The sequence below is a fragment of the Ictidomys tridecemlineatus genome, chromosome 16 (genome assembly GCF_052094955.1).
Source record: "Ictidomys tridecemlineatus isolate mIctTri1 chromosome 16, mIctTri1.hap1, whole genome shotgun sequence".
Taxonomy (NCBI): Eukaryota; Metazoa; Chordata; class Mammalia; order Rodentia; family Sciuridae; genus Ictidomys; species Ictidomys tridecemlineatus.
The window spans coordinates 54581550-54593967 of record NC_135492.1 but is presented as its reverse complement, the minus strand read 5'-3'; the positions used below and the strand labels follow the sequence as shown (position 1 = coordinate 54593967).

General features: G+C 54.4%; 1 protein-coding gene and 2 long non-coding RNA genes across 4 annotated transcripts in view; 1 reads left to right on the top strand and 2 right to left on the bottom strand.

Moving 5' to 3' along the window:
• Positions 1 to 276: 276 nt before the first annotated feature.
• LOC144371200 (uncharacterized) lies at positions 277 to 3409 on the bottom strand. Its single transcript, XR_013431402.1, has 3 exons — positions 2330 to 3409; positions 1544 to 1598; positions 277 to 1195 (listed from the first exon to the last, which is right to left on the bottom strand). It is a non-coding gene; the product is annotated as an uncharacterized LOC144371200 (long non-coding RNA).
• Positions 3410 to 4524: 1115 nt separating this feature from the next.
• On the bottom strand, positions 4525 to 8298 carry LOC144371197 (uncharacterized). The gene is made up of 2 exons (XR_013431399.1): positions 4983 to 8298; positions 4525 to 4881 (listed from the first exon to the last, which is right to left on the bottom strand). It is a non-coding gene; the product is annotated as an uncharacterized LOC144371197 (long non-coding RNA).
• A 519-nt stretch (positions 8299 to 8817) lies between these two features.
• Positions 8818 to 12418, top strand: part of Suclg2 (succinate-CoA ligase GDP-forming subunit beta) — a 181312-nt gene continuing 177711 nt past the window's right edge. For both annotated transcript variants that reach the window (XM_078033631.1, XM_078033629.1), the window contains exon 1: positions 8818 to 8966. In XM_078033631.1, the coding sequence (XP_077889757.1) occupies positions 8883 to 8966 (84 nt within the window). In that variant the 5' untranslated portion in view covers positions 8818 to 8882. The remainder of the gene's footprint in view (positions 8967 to 12418) is intronic.

The following is a 12418-nucleotide window of genomic DNA, read 5'->3' as shown; positions in this document are numbered from 1 at the left end:
CCTGTAAAGCACCAGGTATTAGGTATTTTTAGTTGCAAAGCCTCGGTTGCAGCTGAACACCTCCTCCATGGTACTGAGAGCAACCATAAAAATACAGAGGCAAGGGCCTGGGGTTGTGGCTCAGTGTACAGCGCTTGCCTCTTACATGTGAGGCACTGGGTTCCAATCCTCAGCACCACAAAACAATAAATAAATAAAATTAAGATATTGTGTCCATCTACAAATAAAAAAAAATTTAAAAAAAAGAAAAGAAATACAGAGGCAAACAGGTGTGGCTGCGTTCCAATAAAATTTATTTTCAAAGAGAGCAGGAAGTCAGGTACTGAAGTAGATGCAGACACATGTATATAAGCAGAAAACGTGTAGATAGATAGATGGGTGTAGCTTGGGGTCGAGCATGCTTTGCATGCACAAGGCCTGGGTTCAATCCCCAGATTGCAAGAAATTAGATGATTTTGTGAAGCCTATATTGGCAGTGATCATTGCCTTCAGGGAGTTTAAATACTTAAAGTAAATTCGAATTTTATGTGTTTTGGTAGTGCTCAAGATTCTACTGTATTTCTCATTAATGATTCACAGGTTATGTCTTTCCAAATTTTCACCATTAAATACATTTGGCTGCAGTTACTATGTTTGAAAGCATCTCTCTGACTTGTTTTAAAGGCTTGTTTTAAAATGTTTCCATAAATCGAGTCATGGGCCTGGAGGATGCTGCTCCTTCATGCCTGGGTGTAGGTGGCTGCCTCTCCTTGCAGAGGACACCCAGTGGATGCCAGCAGGAGCCAGGCGCCCCAGCACCCAGCACTGGGAGTTGTACTCGATTATTCTAAAACATGCTGCAGGTTAACAGGCAGCGGTGTGCTTGGCTGGGCTTGGCAATTCCGCAGGACAGTGGGTGGAGGGGACATTCCTTCCTGATTGACCGCGTCCACCTCCTTTCCTCTGAAGTGTCTGACACACTCTTCTTTGCTCCAGAGTCTGTGTGAGAGTGGATTCTAGGAGAGCTCCAGGCACTCGCTACCTGAGCAGGAGGAGGCAGGCGGAGGAGGCAGGCCTCTACCCCGCTTCCTGAGTGGATCTGCCTCTGTGACCTGGCTTGCAGGGGGCTTGCTCTTGTCTGCTTTGGTGGGAGCTCCATGAAACTTGATACCAGAGGAGGAGGAGCCATTATTTGTGCCACCTCTACCTACTTCTTCTGTAAAATAATAATTAAAAAAAAATTAGATCCTACATGGGTTCTCCCTGAGTCTCTTCTCCCACTGCCTCTGATCTTCTTATATGTATCAGATAAGAACCAGCCAAAACAATCCTCTCTGGAGTGTCGGGGCCCCCTCATCTCCCTGGGGTACGTCCCTGGTGGGCCCCAGGTGGCAGACGTCCCCAGCACTTGCCCTGCTGGGAGGACGGAGCAGGAGACAGTCCAGTGGGTAAGGAAGACCGGCAGGGGCGGTGGAGGGCTACGGTTTTGAAACTTCTTTTTAACATAGAAGATGCTTCTCTCTAACGTACCCCGGAGCACCTCTCCTCCCAGCCAACCACAGACCTCTAAAGCCAGACACCAGCCATCTTTCTTCCTCCAAGTCCTTCCTGTCAGGCATCTGTCACAGAGATGAAAAGCTGGTTAACCGGCCCACCCAGCCAATGTCACTGAGACCCCCCACCCCACTGCCCCACCTTCCAGGAACTGGACCAAGAGCAGGGCCCAGCAGGGAGGACCACCCGCCCTCCTGGCAGATTTTACACCCTGGAGCAAGAATGCAGCCGGTGGCCTCTGGTGACCCCTGTGACAACCCGGCCGGCCTGCAGCGGCTCCTGGAGGGGACTGAGAGTCAGGGACGAGCCCCTCAGCCTGGTGGGCCACGGGGAGGGCAGAGGGAGACTTGGAGCCCTTCCACACTCCTTGCTTGGACTTGGGGGGTCTGGGGGAGTCTAAGCAGGACAGCAGGTGTGGGGTGGAAAGGAGACCGCCAGAGGAAGCAGGGCTGGGCAGTGCTGTCCTTCGCCTCCAGCGGGGCCACAGTCCACCTTCTAGGTGGACTTCTCCAACAACGGGCACTCACAGCCCAGAACACTCCCAGTGAGGGGGGGGCAGGTGTTTACGAAAATGCAGACCCTGCACCCCACGTGTACCCCTGCGGAATCCCGAGCCCTGGAGAGCTCGGCCCATAGGGATGCTCTTGCACCAGGCCCAGGGCTCAATTCCCAGCACCAACACGTGACATGCAACACAATGAAGTTGTAGAAAGGTGGGGCTGGGCGCTGGGGTGACCTAGCAAAGGTCAGACCCTGGTTCCATCCTCAGCACCAAAAAGAGGGGGGCGGCACCCACCTGCTCTCTAACAAAGCTGGCACTGGAGCGGGATGCTCCTTTGACTTCTATTTGGTATTTAAAGAAGGCTGTCTTGACTGACATGGACGCTGCTCCCGGGCTCCGCCGACCCGCCCAGGTGGTTTTCTCTGAGGCAGCGCTCTCCTGCCTTCCATGGGGTGCCAGTCTTCTCCTTCAGGCCACGCCCCTCCCTGCTCCCCTGGCCCTTCCCATCGGTCCCCCAGCTCCCTGCCCACAGAACGCCTCACCCTGATTGCATGCCTGTCCGGTCCTCTGTCGGTCTTCCCACTGTCCTGGGCCTGCTGAAGGCCTGGACATGGTCTCCAGGTCCCTCCTCTTCCTCCTGCCTTGATCCTGCTTCTCTGACTTCCCCCCTGCTGCCCCCCAGGGACTTCTCCTGCTCCATGTGGTTTTGTCAGGGGAGATGCTTAGGTGCTGGTCTTCTGGGCACCTTATAATTTAAATAAGCTGCTACAAAATGCCTTCAGAGTCGACCTTCTTTCTTCTTTTTTGAGGTGCTGGGGACGGAGCTCAGAGCCTCATCTATGCCAGGCAAGGGCTCTGTCACCCAGCTCACCGCACCCCTAAAGGTTCCTGCATTACCAGGGAGGAAAAGTCAACTCAGCACACAGCAAGTTCTTTCTGGGCCACTGGGGAGTGACCCAACTGGAGTGTGGCTGCCCTGGCTGCCTCCATGGTCTCCACGAGCCGCAACAGGGAGACGGACGGCCTGTCCGCCCAGGGAAGGCCAAAGTTTCTACGCCCGTGAGTTCAAGAAATCTGTTCCCCGTTAAGAAAGAAATAACCAAGTGAAATTCACAGATGCCCTTTATTTCACCGTGATAATAGTAATTTTCATTTCCCTGACATGCGGCAGCATGAACTCAAATATGTAATTTGTGAAAATTAGGGTTGTTTCTTTAAAAATTTTTTCCTTCGGCTCCGCTGGTTATAATGAGTTTGTATTTGTCGAACGGTTTTTATGCTTAAGTGAAAAGGTAATGATAAACAGCCATTGGAGCTGCCAGATGACTCCCCCCCCCCGTGCGGGCCTGTGCGGCAAGCAGGGCCCCCCCCCCCCCCCCCCCCCGCGTCATCGGTGTGGATATGAAAATGAGCACATTATTTCACTGTAACAGGCACGGCTCAGATGAAAGGGGAGGCGGGTGGGCTCACTGATGTTGTTATTTTCCTTCTTGGAACAATTAGTTGAATCAGAAAGAGTGTAGGCAGGGTGTTCTAAATGCAAAGCTGGCCATGGAGTTTGGGAACTTCATACCTGTAAAGTAGCCAGAGTTTATGAGAAGCACCGCACGGCGAAGGCCCGGCTCCCAGAAGATGCCTGTGTTATGCCAGTGGGGAAACTGAGGCCCACAGATGCACACTCTGAACAAACACACGCAGTCTGCAGTCAAGCATCCTGGCGTGGCCGATGCCGCCCCGGGGCCTCCAGCCCTCACGGGTACAACCCCCCGTGCCCGTGATCTCCTTTCCAGAGGCTGTTGAGCAACCTGCCCGCGGTGAGGATGCTTCTCGATGGCAGAGGGAAGACCTGCACTGGTTGTCTGAGGCCCCTCTGTTTCCAGGTGATTCCACGGGGAGCCAGGTACCGCTGCAGCCCCCACCGTGGCGATTCTGACAAAGAAACCGCCCAAGAGTCCTGCTTCGTCCCCCCAGCATTTTGCCTCTGCCCATCCAACCGACGGAGACGCTGGTGGAAACTGGGGTCTCCTACAGCAACGGTGAGGCTCCAGGGCCACTAGAGTCGATCAGCTTTTTGTCCTGCATTTAGGAACCCCCACGGGGGACAGGAGAGTCACTCCCTTTCGGCTCACCAGGGGACTTCCTCAAGGAGCTCATCACTACGGTGGGCTTTGGGTTTCGGTTTTCAAACTAAAGAACCCCTTGAAAAGAGGATTTAAAATGTGGACCCCAAGCCCTGTCCTCAGCGATTCCCCTTCAGTAGGTAGAGGGTGGAGATCCGAAGGCGGAAAACAGAACAGCTCCCTGACCGCCGCCCTCTGTCTCTTCCTGGACAAGACCACCTGAGGACAGGTCCAGGACCTTGATCTGCATTTACGTATCCCAGGCAGTGACAGGGATGAGTCAAAGCGTCAGGCCTTCCACGGTGTTTCCCATTTCACACCAAATGTTCGAGATCCACTGGAGGATGAAAGACAGCATTAAGCCCCTACTCCTCGCAAGGTCTTCAGACACCACGTCTCATTTATTGTTATCACAGGACAGAATCACAATGGGTTAGGGTGAGGAATATATACTCACACACAGTACTGAGGACTGAATCCACCTCTACCGTTGGTCTACATCCCCAGCCCTTTTTATTTTAGGACAGGGCCTTGCTAAGATGCCCAGACTGACCATGAACTTGTGATCCTCCTGCTTGGGCAGTCGGTGGGATCACAGGTGTGCACCACCAGGATCTCTGCGGGCGTGCTGTCGATTCCAGAGTTGCACAGCGCCTCACTGTGTAACAAGGACGTCCAGTGAGGGTTTTGATGGGAGGACAGAGCTGGCTTTCATAGACAGAGAGACTGAATAAAACAGAAACAAGAAAGGAAGGCACCGGCTCTCCCCATTTTACTATCTCCCAAGGTGAGGTCAGGGGGTGGAACATCGGCTGACCCCAGCTTACTTCGGTTACATTTGTGTGTGAAGAGGAGGCAGAACTTCGTCAGCATGGCAGTGGGCACTGGCATCTCTCTCCCTTCTATTTCCTAGTGTTGTCGGGCAGGTGGCTCAGAAAACTCACCAAGTCCCAGTTTTGTCCAAATTGAAGAGCCTTTCTTCTGACCTGCCGGGACTGCTTCCTACAGGACCAAGTTGTCTCTACAGAAAACAGCCTTGAGCTTCAACGTTTTTGGGTATTTAAAGACAAAAACCACAGTCAGGTTGATGCAGCCGCAAGCAAGCAGGGGTACAGAAGCCGAATCGAGCAGTTAGTGAGACAATGCAATGGGGACATTGGTGTGTCCCGTGGTGGGACTTTCCCTGTTGGCATAGCAGCAAGCAAGCAGAATGGAAGTGGGTCAAAATGATGCTAGTTGAGCACAAGTTAGAGAATGGTTACTAATGTCTAGACAATCAATCTCTGCCAGGGAACATTGCCCAAGAAAAATGGGAACCAAAGACAGAACGATTTTACATTGTGTAAGAATTGCCATTCTGTGCTGCCAAGTATGCCATGCTGGGTAAATATTAATGGGCTCAGAGGCAGGGCTTTCCCACTGGAGAAGCATTTCTTACATGATACGGAGCCTCGGGGTACAATGAAGCCTGCTTGGTCATTGCACAAACAGCCTGGCCCATACACCAGGAGGATCAGCTATCTTGGCTCTGGTTTGGTGCTCTGGAACTCAGCTGTGGGTGACTCCACTGTTATTTTCAGTCTGGTCTACTGGGGTTCAGTTCAGGAGCTTAGTCTAAAACCATGGAGGACTAGCACCCTGCCCAGTAAAACCTGTGCAGCGCCCTATGGCATTAGCAACCCTGCAGAGCAGTGCTTCCCTGGGTCCCAGTAAAGAAGTTGAAGACACAGTGCTTTTCTCAGTAGTGCACAGTACAGAAACCTCTGGTCGAATCTGGGTCCTTCCCCTCAAAGAGCTTCCCGTGTAGGGAGGAGATGTCAAAGGTAAATACTAGGGAGAAGGGTTAGGATGCTCTCAGGAGGATGATTCACCCCACATGTGTCCACTCAGCCCAGTGCCAGGCCGGGAAGACCCTGAGTGGTGAGTTCCTCCTCCCACCTGCCCTTTCTCCCCCAACCAGCTACTTCAGGGATAGCAGAAGGAGAGAATGTAGGCAAAGACACTGAGAAATTGCTGGTGAAAGATCTGGGCTCCAGAGGAGCAGAGCAGAATGTCTCCCTGTTGAAGCAGGAAACCTCACGGGAGGCTCTCCAGCCTGGAAGGTCCAGCTCTGCAGACAGTGACCAGCACAGCTGCCAAGTACTGAAACACCTGCCAGAAACTCCCCCCTATCCCCACCCCATTCACCCTGGAAGATCACTGCCCAGTACTGCCCTACGTAAGCAGATAACTCCCAGTGTGCTATCAATGTGCAAGGCTCTGGGTCAATCCCCAGCACCCTCCCTCCTGCCCAGAACCAGACCTAGTGAGAAGCATTCCTTTCCAATCCCTGCTAGCTGCTCTCAGGAGGAAAGTGACAGAGGACAGTAAGTTTTGGATAAGCAGCTTTGGTAAATTCTACAGGTGGTCTCTCTCCAGCACCAATTTATAATGCTCACCAAGTTTAAACCTTCACCCTGCAAACATCAACAAGAACCCTGGCTCCATGCTGCCCCGTGGCAGACCCAGTGGGTTCTCAGACCCACTCACCTCAAACCTGGACAGGACAGAGGAGGTAGGTTCCAGGACTGGGAATTCTGATACCCAGCCTAAAGGTGCCATGGGGGCATGGAACTCTGTGGCCCATTTCTCCATAAGCCAAATAGGGTTACAAAGGGATCTCCTTTGTAGGGTTCCTGAGAGACATCCAGAGGCTGCAGAGGTTGTGCAACAACAGGAAAGAGCCCAGGATCACCACTGGGTAAGAAAGAATCCATAGGTTTATGGTGATATAACCAAATAAAACAATAAACTAGGAAATGGGGAGAAGGTAAGGCTGTTCTCAGAGAATGCAAACTAAACTAGAAGAATGGAGTTAGACAAAAATCATCATTTTGTAGCTGTCAAAGTTATAATTGACTCAATGGTAATCATCAATGAATACTAAGACCCTGACCAGGAAGGGGCATAAATTGACATGCCTTTATCTACATGTATCTACTAAGGATGAAACATGGGCCAACAGGTAAATAATTGCATTAGCTGTGCAAAGGATAATACTGAGTAACATTCTTGCAACTTTTCTGTCAATTTAAAATTTTATCCAATCAAAAGTTAAAAAAAAAAAAAGACTAAACTACCAGCAATAGCTGCCTACCTCTGTTTTATTGTATTTTCTCTCAAGGTCAAACATTGAAGAATAAGGTTAAAAAGTTCTAAACTCGGGCTTAATGGGGTGGGGTCATGGATTTGAATCTTGAGTTATTCTTTATGAAAACTGTGATTTCCACCAAGTGACTTAACTTTTTTGTGCCTCAGTTTCCTCTTTGGGAAAATAAGGATTTTGTACTTGCTTCCACTTAAGGTTACTGTTAAGGCTGTTCACGTTTGTCCAGTGCTCCGACACAATTCCGAGTGCTCGCTACCTTCGTTTTTATACATGTAATGCGAGCAGAGTCCTGAGACTCCAAACAGATTCTCTGTTAAGATTACTGGTTTAAAATTCATCCATAGCTTTGCACTGAATTCAGGTTAAGGATCAAAAGCAAAAAGCAAACAAACAGAAGCAAATCTGGTAATATCAGCCAGAGTCTGAGTCAGGAGGATCCCAAGTTCAAGTTAGTCCAGGCAACTTAGGGAGACCCCCTCAATATAAAAAGGGCTTGGGGCTCGGCGGAGGAGCGCCCCTGGGCGCCATCCCCGCCACCGGGAAAAACAGAACCGGAGCCTCCACCTACTTCAGAAGACTCCCTGGGCCCGGGATGCAGGGTCCCCGCGCCTCTCCAAAGTCCTCGGGGCCTTAACTGGACCTACGTCCCTGGACAGCCCTTGTGGCCCAGGATCCGGGAGTCAGCCTCAGGGCGCCCGCTCCCGGCCCGGGCTGCCAGCGCGCCTGCAAGACCGGGCCCCCTGGATTTCAGGAGCGCAAGGCCTGGCTCTCCCAGCCGCCACGAGTGTGGCTCGCCGAGAAGGTCATCGGGCCTCAGGACCGCCCACTGTGAACTTGGGCCTGGCGGGACCTAGGGCGCGGCAGACAGCAGGCGGAGAGAACACGGTGGGGCGGAGGGCCTAGGGCGTGGCCTCCCCTACCCGAGCGCGCTCCGCTGACCTCCCGTGCGCGCCTCCTTCCTGCGCTGCGGCCCGCCCTCTCCCTCCGGGCCTCCTTCTCCTCTCCCCTCCCCTCCTCCCGCCCCTTCCCAACTCTCCTCCCCGTCCCTCTCCTCCTCCCCGCCCCTCTCCAGCCCTCCTCCCCGCCCCTCTCCAGCCCTCCTCCCCGCCCCTCTCCAGCCCTCCTCCCCGCCCCTCTCCAGCCCTCCTCCCCGCCCCTCTCCAGCTCTCCTCTCCGCCCCTCTCCTCCTCCCGCCCCTCCCCAGCTCTCCTCCCCGCCCCTCTCCAGCCCTCCTCCCCGCCCCTCTCCAGCCCTCCTCCCCGCCCCTCTCCAGCTCTCCTCTCCGCCCCTCTCCTCCTCCCGCCCCTCCCCAGCTCTCCTCCCCGCCCCTCTCCAGCCCTCCTCCCCGCCCCTCTCCAGCCCTCCTCCCCGCCCCTCTCCTCCTCCCCGCCCCTGTCCTCCTCCCCGCCCCTCCCCAGCCCTCCTCCCCGCCCCTCTCCTCCTCCCGCCCCTCCCCAGCCCTCCTCCCCGCCCCTCTCCTCCTCCCCGCCCCTCTCCAGCCCTCCTCCCCGCCCCTCTCCTCCTCCCCGCCCCTGTCCTCCTCCCAGTCCTGCCCGCGGCTCCCCAGTTCCTGGTGAAGATGGCGCTCCCCGTGGCCGCGCGCTCTGGCCGGCTTCTGCGAGACCCCGCGCTGCGGCCCCGGCTGCTGGCCGCCAGGTGCCAGGTGAGCGCAGCCGGTGAGGGGAAGGCGCCAGCGCGGCCTCGCCCGCCGGACCCGCGCCTTCCTGCGCCCCTGTCGCTCTTGCCGCTTCTGTCCTCCTGCGCCCCTGTCCCTCCGGCCCGCTCTGTCCCCTCCTGGCCCGTGTCTCCTGCCCGCGCTGCGCCCCCATCTCCCGGTTCCCCCGGGCCCTTCTTTCCCCTTCTCCGTCTGCCCCTTCTGTCCGCCCCTGTTCCCTCCGCCCGGCGCTAGACGCAAGTTCAGGAAAAGTTGAGGAAGAGTTCCTGGTGGGTGTCCCGAGTCCCGAGGTTTCACTTCCACCGCCGCCAGGGCTGGTTTTGAAAGTCCGAGGCTCCGAGCGCGCGTCAGGCAGGCCACGTGGTGGTAAACATGCCTGAAACCTGGGGCCTAGCAGGGTGCCACTCACCTGACCTTGGACCTTCTGCCCGGTCCACTTCTGTGGACTGGAGGGCGCTCAGCTGGTGAAAACCGGAAGCCCTTTCCCTCCCTTCAGCATACAGCTGCTGGCCTGTCCACCTTCCCCATGCTCTGGGGAGAGTCACATCAAAGGAGAGCTGTGGACTCTGAAGGGCTGCCCCAACTTGTCCCCGGTGTGGACGGTACTGCGGGCTGCGGGGCTGTGGCAGGCTCCACACAGGGGGAGATTGTGGGGCCAAGTCCTGTGGGCCATGCCCAGAGAAGCCACCAGCCCCAGACTCCTGGTTCCCACAGATTCTCTCTTTTTTAAGAAGGGACAGTCTGGGGCTCAGCCACAGCCCATCAATGACCTTGCCCATGGCCCCATTTTTCACTGATAAGAGGCAGATTATCACTCCTACATTTTCAAACAGGATGTGCTTCCTATATTTCTTAAGAAAACTGGAAAAAAAAAATAGCTGATGCTTTTCCAAGTTAAGAAAACTGGAAAAAAAAAACAGCCGATGCTTCTCCAAGTTACTCTAAGCTTTGCCTAATCAAGACACCTGAGTTATGGTTTCCTTCTTCCTCTCCTTCCATTTCCCGACATCCCATTTCTCTGTTTCTGTGAATTTAAAAGGCGCTGATACTTACTCCTGTAAAGTCCCTGAGAGGCACCTCACAGTGTGCTGGGGTGGTAAGAGGAGGGCGCTTTAGTCTAATTAAAATCACTAGTCACAGCTGACACAGAGGAAAGAGGACACCTCCAGGTGACCCACGTCTATTTGGTATTTGGGTGTCACAGAAAACAAGAATCAGGGTGCTCTGAGTGTGGACTTGAACTCAGGAGACATGGGCAAGGGAAGGAAGGACTTGTACAGGGAAAACTTGTAATGCACAGTATTGGGCTCACATCGGTGAGGTCTCCTGGCCTGTCCAAGGGACAGAAGCCTGATCCCAACACTAGAGAGACCGCTGGGCATCCACGCCCGGGGTTTGGCAGGAAGACCGGGTAAGGAGCTCAGTCTCTGGCTCCATCTGGTTGCTTGGATTCACACCCTTGGGGTGCTTGGTGATACTGTGAGCTCCGGGCTTGGAAGACGAGAGCCGCTTTTCTAAAGGCGGGAGTTCTGTGCAGTGTCCGCGAAGCAGAAATGAGCATCACTGAGCATCTGTTCCCATAAGCTCCGTTCCTGAGCAGAAAGATGAAGCCCTAAAGAAGCTCCGCGACTCCTGCAGGATCACGGAGGGTTTGTGGCAGAGCCGAGTGCAGAGTGAAGGCGTACCCTCGGGTTTCTGTTACCCTGGGCTCGCACCTCTAAGTGGAGTTTCCCCATGAAAATAGCACAGGGATTACTCGGATACCAGTAGTCCTTCTAATATGACGTCCAGTCACCTGCACGGGTGACCCAGTTTTTTTTTCTTTGGGAACATTGTGATATGGGTCGTGGCTTGTAAGGGATTCCATTTTCAGTTTCTTGGATGCTTCTCCTATCTGTGCCCTGTAAAGTCTGATTTGATCAGTGTACGTCCCTAGCTTCTGGCCCGTGGCAGACATTACCGTAGGACGTGGCCCGCTTTCTCCACCAAAGCCTGAGAATCCTCACCCAGTATCTCAGAAGTCTGTGCCCGCTCTTGCCCCAGACCTGCTTTGTACAGGGCTGTTGTGCGCAGGCAGATAAGAGACCCGCTTTCTGCTCTCAGAAGCAACTTGAGCTGATTTCACAAAGATATCCGTAGAATAACATTTGCTCCTTCCCACGGTTAAATGTGACACTTGACACACGTCCTGCCGCTTAATGTCACGGAAGTTTTTAAATTTCCTCTACTGTTGGCTTCAGTGTTTGGACTTGATTGACATGATAGCCTTCAGAGGGCTCTCCTTAGCTCTTTCTTATTTTTAACCTGCATTTCATCCAGCCGTGCCTCTGGCAGGACTGTCCAGCCCAGGGGTTTGGGCTGGTGAGTGAGGCAGGCGGAGGCCTTTCCCATGGCAGACTTGACTTTTGTGGGACTGGGATGAGCGAGATTGAACACGTGCATCCGACAGCCAAGAGGAGCTCTGCCAGAGAGAGAGGCTGTGAATGACCTCGAGCAGGGTCCTGGGATGGGAGTGGACGGACGCTTAGCCCCAGGCAGCTAGGATAAGGGAAAAGCACTAGACTCGGTGGTGGTTTTTGTTTAGGCTTTTTTTTTTTTAATAGAAACAGAACATGTCCTGATCGACATATGTGTTACAGCTTCATGAATTTGTACCAGAGGGACCCACCTGGCTAGCCAGGTCCAGAGCAGGAAGGTCACTCAACAGCCGCCCAGGCCTGAGGGGTCCTTCCCATCACTAGCCGTCCCCAGCAAGGGTGACCTGACGCCCACACACTTCCCGTAGGCGGAACCACGTAGCAGGCACACGCGTACTCCACGCTGCTCCCCATCGTGCGCCCCTGGAGGTGACTTGTTGACGTCTGGGCTGCGTGTTGGAGTCGCCAGCCTCGTGAGACTCAGCGGGGTAAAGAAGAGGCGCGAAGGCCCCGGGTGGGAGTCAGTTAAGGAAAGTGAGGAGGTGGTCTGACAAGTAGACGGCCCCTGCCACCGGGACACGTTCAGGGTCTGGTGAGAAGTTTTTGAACTTTCTAGAGTGTTTGCGTAGCTTGCACGGAATCATACAGCTAAACAAATAAAGCCCTGCAGGCTCTGAGCCCCAGTCCTGGCAGGTGGAGCTCAGGCATTTAATTCCTGCACTGGACACGCTTCCTGTTACACGTCTGAACCTGCCTGGCCTTGGAAGTGCTAGTGGAGTGGTGGTCAGTGGATTCTGTACTTCAGTCTGACCACTGTTCCAGATCGTTCTACAGATGCAGATCCTGGCAGGCAGCAGCTGTGTTGCAGGGTTCAGAGAGCCAGCCCCGTGGACAGGTGCTGGGCACTTGCTGCTGTAATGCAGCGGGTGCTGCCCGCCAGGCGAGCCCTTGGTGAACCCCGGGCCGGGCCCCTGGGTGTTAAATGGCTGTTAGGGACCCTCTCCTCCTGGCCGAGCATTCTGT